Source organism: Psammomys obesus, unplaced genomic scaffold (assembly GCF_907164565.1).
Source record: "Psammomys obesus unplaced genomic scaffold, mPsaObe1.curated_primary_1811, whole genome shotgun sequence".
Classification (NCBI taxonomy): Eukaryota; Metazoa; Chordata; class Mammalia; order Rodentia; family Muridae; genus Psammomys; species Psammomys obesus.
The window spans coordinates 2,033,981-2,050,021 of NW_026590654.1; the positions used below are offsets into that span (position 1 = coordinate 2,033,981).

General features: G+C 38.0%; 1 protein-coding gene across 4 annotated transcripts in view; it reads right to left on the minus strand.

The window, feature by feature from the left end:
• Positions 1 to 16,041, minus strand: part of Stxbp5 (syntaxin binding protein 5) — a 144,687-nt gene that overhangs the window by 96,657 nt on the left and 31,989 nt on the right. For all 4 annotated transcript variants that reach the window (XM_055608057.1, XM_055608056.1, XM_055608055.1 and 1 more), the window contains exons 3-4: positions 9,812 to 9,893; positions 8,097 to 8,197 (exon numbers count right to left, since the gene is read on the minus strand). In XM_055608057.1, coding sequence (XP_055464032.1) covers positions 8,097 to 8,197; positions 9,812 to 9,893 — 183 coding nt within the window. The remainder of the gene's footprint in view (positions 1 to 8,096; positions 8,198 to 9,811; positions 9,894 to 16,041) is intronic.

Consider the following 16,041-nt stretch of genomic DNA (forward strand, 5'->3'; position numbering starts at 1 on the left):
CAGCTTCTGCAGTTGCTAGACAGACAATGTGATTCACCTGGCCAACACAGAGAAAGGTCCCTTTTACTGAGTCCATCTCAAACTCTAAGCATCAGGAAGACTCCAAGCCCATTTAAAACATTCGCCTGATTAAGCCCAGCCCACTGGGAATACTCTTCCTATATTAAGGGGAACTGACCTGGGATGTAGACACGCCTCCCTTAGAGGAAAGTGTTTTTAAATAGCGAAGGACAGGTATGAGGTGTCCGGCAGGTGCTTAGGTCCCATGCCCACCTGGTCCCTTGGGTGCATACTTATGAGTGGAACTGTCATGGAGCAAATGGACACCCCTACAGCTTTCCTAGAGTGGCTGGAACATTGTTTTTTAGGAGCAGGTCATGAGAAACTCAGTTTCCTCAGACTTTCTGAAAGGTGACTATGGATTTACATAGTACTTTCCTGGTGACAGTTTTTTTTTTTTAAATTTAAATTATTATCTAATTATTTCAATAATTTATTTTAAATCCCCAAATTTGAAGCACTATTTTTACCCTCCATTCCTCCTGCCCAGCCACATGGTGCAAAAGTCAGTGTACTCAGCATTCTAGGCTGTGCTCCTGCACTAACACAATGAACTATACTATTTCTAATTTTACCAACCACTGTCTAAGTGTTCTTTTTAAGGAAGGTGGCTCGTTTGTTCATTCTTTTGGTATTTTTATTGGACTTCTATTTAATAAAATACATGGCCCTATTCTCATGTTCATAGTTTATAATACGGTCCCACTTTTCATCTAATCTTTTTAATGTTAATTTATTGTAAGGTCCCCATGTAATCTGATCAGTCTTTCTGAATATCTCTTTTCTTTTGTCCAGAGTTTTAGCTTTTACAGCTCTATCTAATCTCTCTAAGCTCAGAAGTTACCCAACCCTTCCTTCTCATCTTTTCTTTTACAGTTTCAAAGTCATCATCTATTTTCTAAATGACTCGTGCTGGCACCAATAACCAATCCTTTTTGTGGATCACAGTTAGGTTAAGGTGTTGACTGCACCCATGCTGAATATCATTCTCAAATTCTGGTGTTATAGCCCTGAATTTTATCCAATCAAATCTTCCCTTTCTATGGCTTGTACACTTTTCATTAAGCTTCTTTCAAAGAGGAGTATTTTCTGTGGGGTGTGGTAGTACACACATATAATCCATCACTTGTGAGACAGAGGCAAGAGGACCAGAGTTCAAAGCAATCCTGAGCTACATGAGATCCTTTGCTTTTAAAAGACAAAAAAAGGAGGGGGGGAGTTGATGATTACAACAGAAGTTATAATTTAGATTTTTAAGTCAATATTGAATTACTTTTATTCATGCTTAATATGCTCAGTAAATTCATTCAAAATCTTCATAAGATTTGTATAGATTTTTTTATTTATGTTTTTGGCTTTTGGCCAACGGTACTTCTCCAGCTCTTACTTTTGTGATGTTCACATGCCTGCTGAGAAAATTATAAGCTTCATAAATAAGCAAAACACCACAATGTTTGGTTAATATTATAGTAAAATAATGGTATTATGTGGTAAAGGAACTTTTGTTAGTATGTTAATTAATTTATGCCACTAAAAAAGTAACACTGGAAGAGCAGCCAGTTCCTGGTGAACTCTGGGAGTAGATTTCCCCTGCCGGGTTGCTATATGAATGAATTTTTCGAATTCCCAAATAGTTCTTTTCTTATGTGATTTTCATTAAATATCAATGATTCTTCCAAGATAGTTAAACTAAAATAAATTCTGAGTATGAGAACATATCCCATAATTTACTTTAGAATGCATGCATTATTACTCTTTAAATTAAAAAGATGCATCTACAATTAAATAAAACAGCCATATATAAATTATAAATCAGAGTTTTAGAAAAAATTCATCACAGAAAATAGATTTCAGTATCTACTGCCATGCAACTGTTAGGGTATTTGAAGCAGGAAGGTCTTCCTTATAATGTTACAGTGAGAATTTTTTATTTTTTTTATTAATTACAGTTTATTCACTTTGTATCCCAGCTGTAGCCCCCTCCTCAGCCCCTCCCAATCCCGTCCTCCCTCCCTCCCTAATCTCCTCCCATGCCCCTCCCAAAGTCCAAGGATAGGGGAGGTCCTCTTCCCCTTCCATCTGACCCTAGCTTATCAGGTCTCTTCAGGACTGGCTGCGCTGTCTTCCTCTGTGGCCTGGTAAGGCTGCTCCCACCTCAGGGGGAGGGAGAATATTTTCTTAATGTCCTGAAAGTAAGTCACAATTCACTGGAAGGTTTTCATAATCAGAAAGAACTATATGATGAAGGTAAATATTAGACAACTTCAGCCGATAATAGGGAGTCTATATATTTACTTCAATTCTTAGTTTTGATGTTTTATATTATTATTTCAAAACTCATGGAAATATTTAAAACTGTTGAAAATAATGATCATTCTAATTCATAGTGATGTCTTAAAAGTAGAGGAGGTGGCTGTATCTGCTTATTAATCCATGACTTCTTTCTAATTAAATGTCCTTCAAAGGAAAAAAAAAAATATCAAAGTGAAAGTCAAGTGAAACGTATTCTGCTAGTGCCAAAAGGAATTTCACTTATCAAATTCTTAGTTTCTATCAAAGCCAAGACCTTCCTTCTCCTCCACATGAATAAACTCAATGGTGCGTGACAAGATTGTCAATACCAGGAGAGAACAACAGAAGTAAGTTAAGTTTCAACTGGCACAGTAAATTAGCACAAACAGAAATGTCTACTCTTGCAGTTCTGTAAGCTAGAGGACAGACATCAAGACGTCAAGAGGGTTCTGAGGGCTCTGGGGCAGCTTTTGTTACATCTCTCCTGTCCTATCGTCTGGTATTGCCAGCTATCCTTTATTCCTTGAATTAAAGATTCATACCATATATGCTCTAAAATGGCATTATATGGTATTCATTCTCTTCTCTCTCCTGTGTGTGTGTGTGTGTGTGTGTGTTGTCCTTTTCTCTTCTAAGGACACCAGTCACACTAGTGATGGCTGTATCAATTTATTTTCACTGGAAAGATCCCATTTTCTAAATAAGGTGACATTTGGGAGTGAGGACTTTAAAACTGTTTTGATAGATACAATTCAATTTGTAACAGGGATCAGAGCAGTAAAGACCACATTAAATTACCCCCTAATACCTATCACTGCTACTAATTCCTTTCAATGTTATGGCTCACACTACTGTCAAATGAATTCCTGTGGTAAAAATTACAGGGCAGATTAATCTCTAAAAGGCTCTGAACTTGGTGATGGCATTATAGTTATATGGAAAAAATGAGTTGCATTTTATCTCTAAATTTTGAAAATATGTTTATTTTTTCTTTTTAGTATTCACTTCTTCCGTGAACCCTGGTTGGCTGTAAACTACTTCCTTTCATATTAAATCAGCCTCCATCACATGTTGAAGTCCTAGCCACCCCTGTTCCATAGCATTAAGAATGTGACTATATTTGGAAGATGTTACTAAGATAAAGTCATTTTATCAGTACTGACCCAGTATGGCTGGTGTGCTCATAAGAAATTAGGGCCAATCATGGAAGACAAAGAAAAAGCAGCCAGCTGCCTATACACAAGCTATAGCTTGAGAACCAGCCCAAGAACTGGAGGGAGACACAGCTCTGGTGTTTCAGCTGCCTACTCAACCAGGCGGACATTCCTAAGTTTTTTTCTTATCTAAAATAAAAAATCATTTTGTGGAAACTAAAATATATACTTATTCATTCAGAATGAATAAATGTCATTAGCTGGGCATCTGGGAATTTTGACTGGTCTTCTTAGCTTTGACCAATATCCTAAAAGTCAGACCCAATTCTTTGATTATGATGTCAATCATCTGCTCCGTAGTCAGACTCAGATACATATTCTATAATTATCCTCAGAATAAATGGGAAAATAGGAAAAAGCTGTTTAACATTTAAGAGAAATAAAAGAGTAAAAACTATAAGGCATATAGAGGACATTTTTCTTTAAATTAGAAAACATCACACAAAGCACAAAGTAATTTTCTTAAGTTCACAGAGTTAAGCAAAGACTTGCAACTCAACTATCTTTCTTAAACTCTACAAAAGTGCAATTTATCAAAACCTACATTATGAGTTTGCACAGCATGATATGTGTAACATTAACTGTAAGCCAAAAATTTTAAGTAGTAATTTTCTATACTACAATTTAATAATTAAACTAGAATAAAATGCATGTGAAAAATATAATTCATATTATATAGAATTCCAACCATACGTATAGAAATTTCTACTAAAATATAATCCAACTATTATTAAAGACAAAACAATGCACAAAACATGCAGTTTGGAGGTAACAGTTGTTCACAATCTTACAAAATAGAATGTTGTGCACTACTCATATTTCTTCTACATTTCTGAGTTTCAGAAGTAAAAATGCAAATGGCCCTTGCTGTAAGAGTGCAAGAGCTGAGTATCACTTCAAGGGAGAATCTTTCTTAAGGGTCAATGGCTTTAGCATGCCCTCTTTCCCCTTAGCTTCAGTAGCTGCCATTTTAAAGACTTAACTATTCCTCCTCAGAGATTCTGGGGTAAAGATGTCAATAAGAAACAGCATTTCCAACAACCCCACAAAGGATTACAGAGAAGTAAAAAACTGTTGAAGCAAGTCATTGATAATTTGAGAGAATTTGTTACCATTGCACAGTGCAGACTATATCCTGTTTGATATAGAATATAAATACCAAATATAAAGCAGTTGTACTTAGCAAAGAAGATATTCCTGTAAATCAAAGGTGGGAGGAGAGGCGGAGGATGGTAGATTTGTGTGTCCCCCCCAAGCCAGGGAAGCTACCTTACAGAAATCTTCAGAGCACCATGGAGGTTTTGAATGCGAAAGCACTCAGATGGAAGCACTGTTGCCATGGGCAGCCCCATAGCTGAGGCAAACACTTTATTCCATCTCCCCATGTCAACAGCCTAGTGCTGAGGAAAACCAAGCTCTGGGCCAATGCCTCTCACCTGGCAGCCAAATGAAGCAGTAACAGAACACAACTTGTTCATGAAGACCAGGGCCCACAGCTAAGCTGAGTTCTGTCACTCCACCTGTTCACAGCCATCACAGGGAATCTTCCAAAGGATGATTCGTTTAGTCTTGCCAGAAACATTTAGTCTTGCCTCAATTTCTTGTTTCCTACTGCCCTCCTTAACACCTCAGGGGACCTGAACTCTGAACAGGCTTACCTCCTTCTGCACATTCTGTGGATAACCATCCCACAGGTCTAGAATCGGAAAATCCATCAGTTCACTCCATTTGTCAATTTTACAACATTGGCACTCAACTGTGCATGCTGGCAAGCTGTGTCTTACTAAGCAGTGCCCAGTCAAGGAGGGGGTGGTGGTGGAAGACAACAGACACCTGGCTTTACTGAGAGAAGCCACTTTTGTGCTTCTCACAAAGGGACCTTTCATCTACCAATGCATGTTAGACTGGCTTGCCACTCCCCATCATGCCTACAGTTTTTGGAGACTCTGTATTAGTTAGTTTTCATTGCTGTGACCAAAGTACACAATAAATGCCAGTTAAGAAAGGAAACATTCATTGGACTCACAGCTACATAAGGTTCACTTAATAGTAGGTTGGCCCCACGCGACTGGGTAGAACCTGATGGCTGAAGGAGCATGTAACCGAGAAAATTCTTCACTTGATGTGAAACAAGAAGCAGAGTGAGCAACAGGAAGTGGCCAGGGATAATATATTAAAGCCCCAATACTCAATGGCCTACTCTCCACAGGTACCACCACCTTAAAAAGGGCTCACAGCTGTGGGGCAGCCTTCTAGGACTGGATGGGACAAGAGTAACAGGACTCCATATCAGAACTGTAACACTATTCTTAGAAATACTGCTATGCAAACAACCTCCATATTTAGTTATCATCAGCTCCTGATCCTGGGTCCCTCAATGTTCAGTTACTGCATTAACAGCATTTCATAGGTGACCCATGCGGAATATGCTTGTGAGCCTGGACAATGTACGTCCATTCTCCTCTGCCCAAATAAAACATGGCATTTCACGGACAAATGGCATCAGAGATATTCTTCTGCTAGAGTTCATGCTCCTAGCAAGCTCTAATCAAGAGTAGTTTACAAGAATGTCTATATCACTACACTGACCAAATATCATCATATTAACTTGCTATAATTCGGGGTATCTTGATTTTGATGCTTCTGATATTTTGGACCATGGTTGTTCCTGGTTGTGGGTGCCATCCTGTGTACTGTAGCAGGGATTGTAAAATTTCTGGCATTTACCCACTAGAAGCCAGCAGCGCTTTTCCTCTTACCTGTAACATTGAAAGTTGTCTTTAGACATTGCCAAATGCCTTCTCGGGGCCAAAATTATCTGAGTGTGACAACCTTCCCGCTAGCTCTCCAGCTCCACTGGGGCATGGCACTGGCGAGAGGCTGAGTATCGAGACCAAATGTCCATCTGACATATAGTCTATGGTACTGAAACTGACATAAAGCCTTCCCTGGCAAACAGATTAAAGAACTCTGTGCAGAAGCCAAGACATAGAAAACAACTTTTGCTTTTGTTTTCCCCATCAACTTTGTTAATGAATTCTCTTTCACTTCTGCCCTTCTAGAAGCAAGCATGGCTGAACTGATATAACTTACATGTTTTGCCTTCCCAATCAAGATGTAACCAGCAACAGTTACTGGCCTCTTGCTGGGCCTACTCTGTACTCTCATCTACTCCCAGCTAATGTAGATTTGCCCTCAGATTGATTGCACTGTGAGACGCTATATTTTCAAAAGCTACTTTAGCTTCCCTTGCTCTAGTGTGGAAGGCTATTGCTGGCAGAGCCCAGAGTCAGACTGACCTGTCTATGTAATCTGACAGGTGAACTTAACACGCATCAAAAGAGGAACACAGGTTAATCCTTGGACAAAAGAAGGGGCTCCAAAGTCAGTTCTTCCTCCTCCTCTTCCTGCTACTACTACAACTACTACTACTGCTCCTACAAACAGCAACAACGACAACACACACAAATCTAGACTATTCTCACAAACTGTGGAGGTTATATATTAATTCATATGTCTTGCCAAAAGCAAGTACCATATGAATCAAAGAAGAAGGATAATAATGAAAACTTAAAAGTTCTTTAAAAACATACAGAGGAGAGTACTTAATAAAATTGGAAAGAAGACCTCTTCAGTCAACACATAAAGCTCACAAATTTTACCATGAGAGATATTTTAAAGCAACTATACACACACACAATCACATAGTATAGCAAGATAAAGCAGAAGGAACAACACTCTGAAAATGCTATGAATGTCCATGATGGAGACTCAATGAACACATTATAATACGTCCACACAATATGAGAGTATGTAATTATGAAAACGAGCAAAAGAGATCTAAAAGTACTGATAGAGGATAACTTATCTGGTATGTAGTTAAAGGAAACAAGTTATGGAAAGACTATGTAATGTCCTTTCTCATTCAAAAGAAAAAAGAAGCTCATAAATATTTTTTCACCTTTATACCTATACTGTAACTACTTCTAGAAAAAAGAGAGAGAGAGATTATGATTCTTTTGGGTAAGAACTCTGCTGTCACTATGTATCCTTTGACATTGAAACTTCTTACAGTCTACAGTAAGAACATTACACATACCCCTAAAAGAATATTGAATCATATGGCAGACTAATTAATTAATAAAAACTTACATGGCAGACTAATCTTTGAAAGGTTCTGAACCTGGTGATGGCATAATAAGCTACATACTAATTATATGGAAAAAATAAACTGTGTCTTATCTCTGAATTTTAAAAATACATTTACTTTTTATTTTTATTGTTCAATTCTACCCTGCACTCTGTTTGGCTGTAAATTACTTCCTTTCATGCTAAACCAGCCACTATTATATGTTGAAGTCCTAGCCACCCCTACCCCATAGCACAGAAGAACTATATTTAGAAGACTATATTTAGAAGACATTACTAAGATAAAATCATTTTATTAGCCCGAGTCCAGAATATTGTTCAAGAATTGTATCAAGATGAAACAGCAAATGTTCTATCTGTATGAAGACAGAGAATCCTTACCTTTCTCTGCAAAATTTAAGTGAATGTAGTATGGCGGGCCTTTTTTGACGTAAGTTCCATAAGTGTAAGGTGTCATCAGCCAAGGCACTCACAAGGGCTCCCTTGAAAACAACAAGTATTTTATATGGGACAATTTTCAAAATCATTTTCCACATAGCTGCCAAGATATCTTCTTAAATTTGAAAACTTTTTGTCAACAGATTATAATTTTAAGAAATATTTGCCTTGCCCAAATTCTAAACAGCAGGTAGAGATGAGTCTGTTATATAGATACATATTTATATTAATGTCTTAACTTCTTAACTAATTTACCACCTTATAATACAAAAGCATACTAGGATCTGGTGGTAGGGTTAAAATCTCTAAAATTATTAGATATCAGATCCTAAATTATTTGGTCATTAGTACAGATATTGTCTTGACTAAAAACAAAATAGAAAATAAAGTGACCTAATTTTATTTATGTAAGACAATACTAATGGAAGCTCTTTCCTTAGTTATAACAGTAATGACAGTATCAACGTTGAACAACTGAGAACCCTGACTAACTGGTCACAGTAAAGCACCCCGTTAATTTATACTATCACTCGGGCGTAAGGGAATGGCACAAGAGCCACAAAGGTGGCTCAGTCTTGCCCACAAACAGCAAGACAGAATTTTCAGAGCAAGGACCTCTGTATGTGTTCATTAAAGCTCTAAAGAAGACAGATAATAAAAAGGAGGGTCAATCTGCAGACTAAGGGTTTAGTGAACTGTCCAAATTTACTAAGGTACTTGTCCACCAAGCCATCTTACAGGTCCATCTTTCATTCATATTTTGGACTTATTCCACAGATCCTAAGCATTTAGGGCAGAAAGTATGTCCATAGACTATCCTCAAATGTTAAGAAAGTGTTGCCTGCCTTTCCCAAACAGTCTCTGCAATCAGTTTCCTACACTGTAAAACAATATTTTCTTTTCTTTTTTTTTTATTTTTTATTTTTTAATTTTTCTTTTTAGTTACATTTTGTTAACTCTGTGTCCCAGCTGTATCCCGCTCCCTCATTCCCTCCCCAACCCCACACTCCCTCCCTGGTCTCCTCCCTGCCCCTTTCCAAGTCCCCTGATAGGGGAGGACCTCCTCCCCTTTCATTTGACCCTGTTTTATCAGGTATCTTCACGGACTATTTCTAACAGGATCTCAAGGGCAGGCTGTTTGACACCCCCCCCCCCCAGGGGAGGAGCAGTCTGTTAGGCCACAGAGGAGGACTTTGCAGCCAGCCCTGAAAACAGTATTTTCTTTATCTCCTTTCACACTTTGCATTCTTAGAAACAAAGCCAGCAAGCAACACAACACACTTCCAAATGGAAGCTGCTTCCCTGGATATATTTTGAAGCATTTTGTTAAAGTGCTTTCCCTTACCTATAATGAATGCTGTGTTTAGCACTATTTCAATACAGATTTTTTAATGTTAGGTAACTTTCAAAAGCCTCAACATAATAGTTAAAGCACACCATTAGGTGTGCCCACACCATTTTACTTGGAACAGTATTCCGAGAAACATTTCACAGGACTATCTGTGGTGGCATCCTAAAATGAGTTATGACTACATCTGACTCACAAGAAAGTACATTTTTGTTCAAATACTTAAATATGAGTATATGCAAGCAATGTGAAAAAGCAGATGTGTTCTAATTTCAGCTACAAGTAGGAGGAATAAACACAAGTCACTAACCTCATTAATCAGGAACTGGAGTTGAATTACTGCCGCTCCACTGTCATGCTGGCAATAACATTCCACTCCTGGACGACCAAAGCTGCCATTAGTCCCATTAAGGAGTTTTAAGCATGTGAATTTTTAAAAGAAACTTTTAGGTTATCTGACTAATAAATATTCTGATGACCTGATACTCAATCCAGGCCACTTAATGAGGCTGAGATGATCAGGGCTTTCTTTATTTTTCCTTTTTTAATAATCACAAGTCTTAAAACTGATAGTTTTAAAATAAACAGAAAAACTGTTCTTTCCAGAAAAAAAAAATAAAGCATTAAAGTCAGTAATATGCAAAACCAAGATAATATAAGGACAATTAATCTAACCTTATTTGGGCCTTAACCATTCATTCCTCTTAAAATCACAAGAGGCAAAGGGTAGGTGACCTTCAGGCACTAATTTTGGCAAATGTCATTTTGGAACATTTTTTATTGCCATTTTTCAATCCTACAGTGTCATTTTTAAACTAAAGATACAATCAAGAACTAACTATATAGTCATGCTTTTCAATGAGAATCACAATCACTGCTCAGTGCTATCTGGTCTGCATGGATAGGGAGAGACTACCTAGACTGTACACATATAAAAGCACACATTAACTTATGTCTCTATTTGTTGGGCATTACTGTAAACGTCATATAAATTAATTCACTTACGCATCATAATTCAGCAAGAGTATATTATCATCCCTCATTTAACCTAGACAAGGAAAAGGAAGCACAGAAGTTCACTAACAGGCTCCAGGTACACCTGGAAGTGGCAGCATACAGCCTGAATATGCATCATGGCTCCTAGGTCCCCAGTTCCTCCTTCTCTTTGTCCCAAGTGCTTGCGATGAGCCTGCTTTTGTGCATGTTCAGTACGTATTCTTAGGTTACATCCCTAGCCCTATTCTCTTAGATACATTGAATAAAGATCAAAACAAAAACAACAACAAAAACCACACACATTTCCAGAATTTTCTGTGAGGTAGTGTTGCATGCATTATACTTTCCTTAACCTGAGATAAGAACACAGTCATTTTAACACATGGCTAATCTATTTTTGGTAGCTGATAAATAATGCAAAGTAAGAAGACAAGGTTAAAACATTTGGTGAGTTTTAATAAACTCCAGACCTCTGTGTGAACACTTACATTCAGAAGCACAGACAATTTTATATTCTAACAAGATATGCCATGAAGTTCTGCTTAATGCAAAAAACAAATGCAACATCAGTTAAATTCTGTATTGTTTACTTCTCTTTTCTTGCTATGCAATAACCTCAGGACATCACTCATAAAAAAAATGTTTTTTGTTTTTTTTTTCCATTGAACTACCATCTCTGCAGCCACTGATTTTTGGCATTAGTCAAGGGCATGTTCTTTGAGCTTAGGTCTGCTACCTGGAGCTCACAGTTGGTTTTCAGAAGTAAAACATAGCCATAACTACACAACTGTAAGAATTCCAGATCAGCCTTGTCCCTGCAGAACTTCAAAAGATACTAGCAATGAGGCATAAATGTAGCACTAAGAGTCTGATGAGCTACATGTGGTGTAACATGCCTGTAACTCCAGCACTCAGAGGCAGGGGGATATCAAGCTTGAAGTCAACTAAAGACTTGATTTTCAAAAACCAAATGCTGAGGATGTAGCTCATGTTACAAGCTTGTCTAGTTTGTATCAAACCCTGGGCTTCGATCTCCAGTAACATATATGCCAAAAATTCTCATTATTTGTTTTTCAATAATCTACTGTTATATCAACTACACTGGACAACACAGAAAATTGTAAATAACAGCTCTGTGACATCTTCTTAAAGTAGACATTAAAAATTTTATGTAATTCAGATTTTAACAAATTATATAATAGTATAGAAATTGCTTTATGAAAAGATAAACTATAATAGACAAAAACAGATCCCAAAACAAACAAAACTGATTACTAGAACCAGCTAGTCTCAATGGGGCAATAGCCTCCTGGCCTGGAAAATTCTCTTTAACTGGGGTGTCAATCAGTATTTTATCACAGAAAATGCCTTTAAGTCCAGAAGTCAATTTCATCAAAATCAAGAAAACTTTTATTCTTGTGCTATATAGTGTCCCATGCAGAACTGCCCTGCACAGCCCAGTGCACTAACCAAAGGGAAACAAAGACCACATGTGACAAACCAGAATGTGTACCATCTATCTAATTGTAGACACTATGCCTTCAAACAATCTTTGTCCTTAGTCTGAGAGGTCAGCCTTTCAAAGCTGTTCATTTCGCTCTTTATCCTTTGGATAAAGCAGTGCATGCTATGCACATGGAGCCAGCTCAAAGGGTCCTACCAGCAAAATGGCACTATGGACAGAGCATGGAGTGGGGACACATCAGCATCAGTCATTACTGTGCCTTAACAAAAACCTTAAATGAACTTTAAATAATGGTTATGGTGTGAGAGAGAAACAGAAAGACTGACACAAAGAGACAGAGACATCATGAATATAGCATGGACAAAACATAAAATTTAGAGCAAGTAGCTCTGACCTGAGTAGTATGCAAAAATTCTAACCCTATTGCAAATATAGTAAGCCTAGCCTGCCAGAGGAAATGTATGGGTAGATTGGGTGCTAGTTAATGGGTGGGTAGATTGGTTAGCTTATTAATTTCCTTTAGGTGCCAAAAGAGCATCTGAGGCACAATGAGAATTAAAGCACACATGGGGCCGGGTGTAGTGGCCATGCCTGTAATGCCAGCACTCAGGAGGCAGAGGCAGGCGAATCTCTTTTGAGTTCAAGGCCAGCCTGGTCTACGAAGTGAGTCCAGGACAGCCAAGGCTGCACAGAGAAACCCTATCTTGAAACAAACAAAAGCAAAAATAAATAAATATGATACATACGGACTCATCAAACAATAGCCTTTATGTTGCTTAACTCAATGTATTTGTTATATAAGCTAAACTGCTACTTTACAGTGGACAAAACATCACAAAAAAAATTCAATCTAGAATACATTAGATCATAAACAGCAAGTCAGAGACACAAATGTCATAACACCCTTTCATACCAGTGACTGTACACACATGGTCATAGAGCACTTTTTAAGCTGTTTTATTTGGGTTTCATTACATATCTACCTCCCTTCCAGACCCCTGGCCCTAGGTAGGAGAGAAAGAAGGTTTGAGGGAAAGGGGCTGTAGACCTCTTTAGACTTAGTTCCTAAGTTATTAGGTTCTTTGGGGCAACTCCAGTCTCATAGCCAGGATATCCAGCAGTCCAGCTAACCAGCAGAGCAGTGAACACAGCAGCAGCCTTCTTCCTTCTCTGAGGCAAAGTGTTTCCGAAGCGTTCTTTTCTCTCTCTGGGCTCTGGTATTTATACCCTCTCAGAGTCCTCAGAATTAAACTAACTGCAGCTGGCAAAGACTATGCTCCTCTCCAAGCCACACAAGGCTATTATCAGCTGTAGACAAACCAAAATACCACCCTTGGGATTAACACAAAAACCTGTTTACATAACATAACTGATTTTTTAAAGAAACCAAACTTCCATTACACATAGTTCCTCCTAATATTGACATTTGTAACAGCCATCTACTTGGCTTAGTATTTCCATCATTAATGCCATCATTCACAATCAAATGATGACACAAAATATCTGAAACTCAAAAACAAATCAAAGGAGGACTATAGAGTGAATAATTCTAGTAATATTTTTATTAAAAGGAGGAATGTTCATTTATTATGCTGTACTCTGATAATCAATCAACTATGGAACAAAGTTAACTAATGATAAATGTTTTCCTTGGTGTCACTCTACCTTGTCACTCTGAACTGCAGTAGATTCTGTTAAAAATTATTCACAGTTCCTAATTCAGATACCCATCTGCACTCTTCTGCTATCTGCCTAGCAATAACTAAGATATCTTCCTAACTAGTCATCTTTGCTTCTGGAGCAAAGAGTTACTTTACCAGAGGACTAATACCCACCAGATACTTTTGTACAGTTTGCCTGGCTTTCCTCTGCCAGGTAAGTGTCATCATAAAGGCACATTCATATAGAAAGGGGGAAGAAAGCAAAGCTGAAACATACAACAGTTTTTCAAAGATCCTCCATGTATACATCAGGGAAAAAAGCACTTACACGTAAAAAATCTGATGAAAGTAGACATTAATTAGGAATAATAAGTATATAAAATGGATACACAGAAATAAACTTGGAGCTAGCAACATCTTAACTTTTTGGTATTGCTGAGTATGGAATGTAGGGTCAGACATAAGCTACAAGGGTCACTCTATCTATTACAGATCCATGTTCCCAACCCAGAAGGTTGTAAGGACTGATGAACAAAATCAGGATGGCTGGGAAATGGATTCAGGATAAAATACTTGTCGAATCAACACAAGGACCAGAGTTTGGCCCTCTAAAACCCATGCAGATTGTGTGCTGACTGTCTAGGATCCTGGCACTCAGAATGCAGAGACAGGATCCCTGTGGTGAGGTGGCTAGCTAGACTAACTCAGTCAGTGAGCTCCGGGTTCTCGAAAGGCCTTGCCTTTGTACATAAAGGGATGGGGTGAAATAGCCAACACCAACAGTAAGTGTCTAATGACACACATTCAGCATACATACATTCACACATACAAAAATCATATGTAGCAAAGGACGTTATTTATTGCACTACATATCCACTTCAAAATAAGCCTGAAGCTCACTGCCTAAATGATGCCAATGTTGCTGTGGTCGGGTGGTGGTTAGGAAGGGAGGGACAAAAGAGGAATTTAAAGATGACTAAGTTTATGGTCCTCCCAACTGAGTTATATGAAACATTTGCCACAGGCAGAGCACTGTGCTCTGATCATCTCACAAGAGCACCTGAGATCAACTATTCTTACAGATTACAAAGATTCAAGTACAATTTTAAGCAACTTGCCCAGAGACACACAGCAAGTTGGCAAAGAAGGTAAAATTTGAGCCGAAACATTTAATCTCAAGAGCTTACAGTTTAAATCATCAAGCATTATTATGCAAAATAATAAATTATGGGCAATTTGCATTTGTAAATGTCAATTTGTATTTTATTGTAGATCATCTTAAAAGAAAAGAATAATCACAGAAGAAGCACATGGTCTACATTTCAGCTATGAATATTTAATAATGTTGGAGTTGTCTAATAAAATAAAGCTGGGTCCCATGGAGCTTTTAGCAGCAAGTAAATATAACAGACAACTTAGGTGATCCTAAAGTTTGGACACTGCAAAGCCTTCCAAAACCCATGGGCAGTGTGAAGCTGTTGAGTGGTGGAACTAGGGTTAAGTTCTTAGGTCCTTTTAGAATTCTTGAAAGAGACTGTAGGTCCCTAGTCTCTTAGTCCTCTTCTTCCTGGAGCATCAGGTGTAGCTCAGTCACCCACTCCTGCCACTGCAACCCAGTGTCCTCAAGGAAGCTCCACAGACAAGACCAACTGACCTTGAACTAGAAAACTGGAAATTAAAAGGACCTTTTTTCTAAGTAACTGCCTTATCATAGCAATGTAGAACAGATAATACAGAGAGAAAACAACATGCCAACCAAAAGAATAAAATCCTAGATTCGTTTTGTTTGTTCATGAGGTTCTATTAAATATTTGTTCACTAAAGAAACAGTGTGGTACAGTAAATTGGGCAGAAATCTGGAAATCTATATCCTAATTCCATTTTTACGTTTGAGACAAATTTCTCCAAATCTAAATGACGAGCAAAGACCTTTTTCTAGGGATAATTAAAAGAGCACGACTGGCAAAGTTCAGTAAGAAGACTGGAGACTGGCACTATAGAGCTGTGCACCTGCGCTAAGTGCACGTCAGCGCACGGTACTCGGGAGCACTGCGGTCAACCTTCAGCACACAGAGAAAGAAGGACACCTTATCTTCAAAAAACTGGATTAATGAAGCCATTGCTTCAGTGAGCCACATGATCGATTCAGTGGGTAGAGGAAGGCCGAAAGAACCCATTATGCTTTCACAATTAATCACTAGACACTGGCATTAGAGCGGAATTGTCACCATGACTAAGGGCATCTAGGAAAATCTCACAGACTACATCATATGTTAATAGTGAAGAACTCTACACCTCACCAATAACACCAGGAAGTAGGATTTCCACTGTCACTTCAATGTGGTCTAGACTGTTCTACTCAGGGAAAGGAAATAATAATAATAATAATAATAATAATAATAATAATAATAATAATAA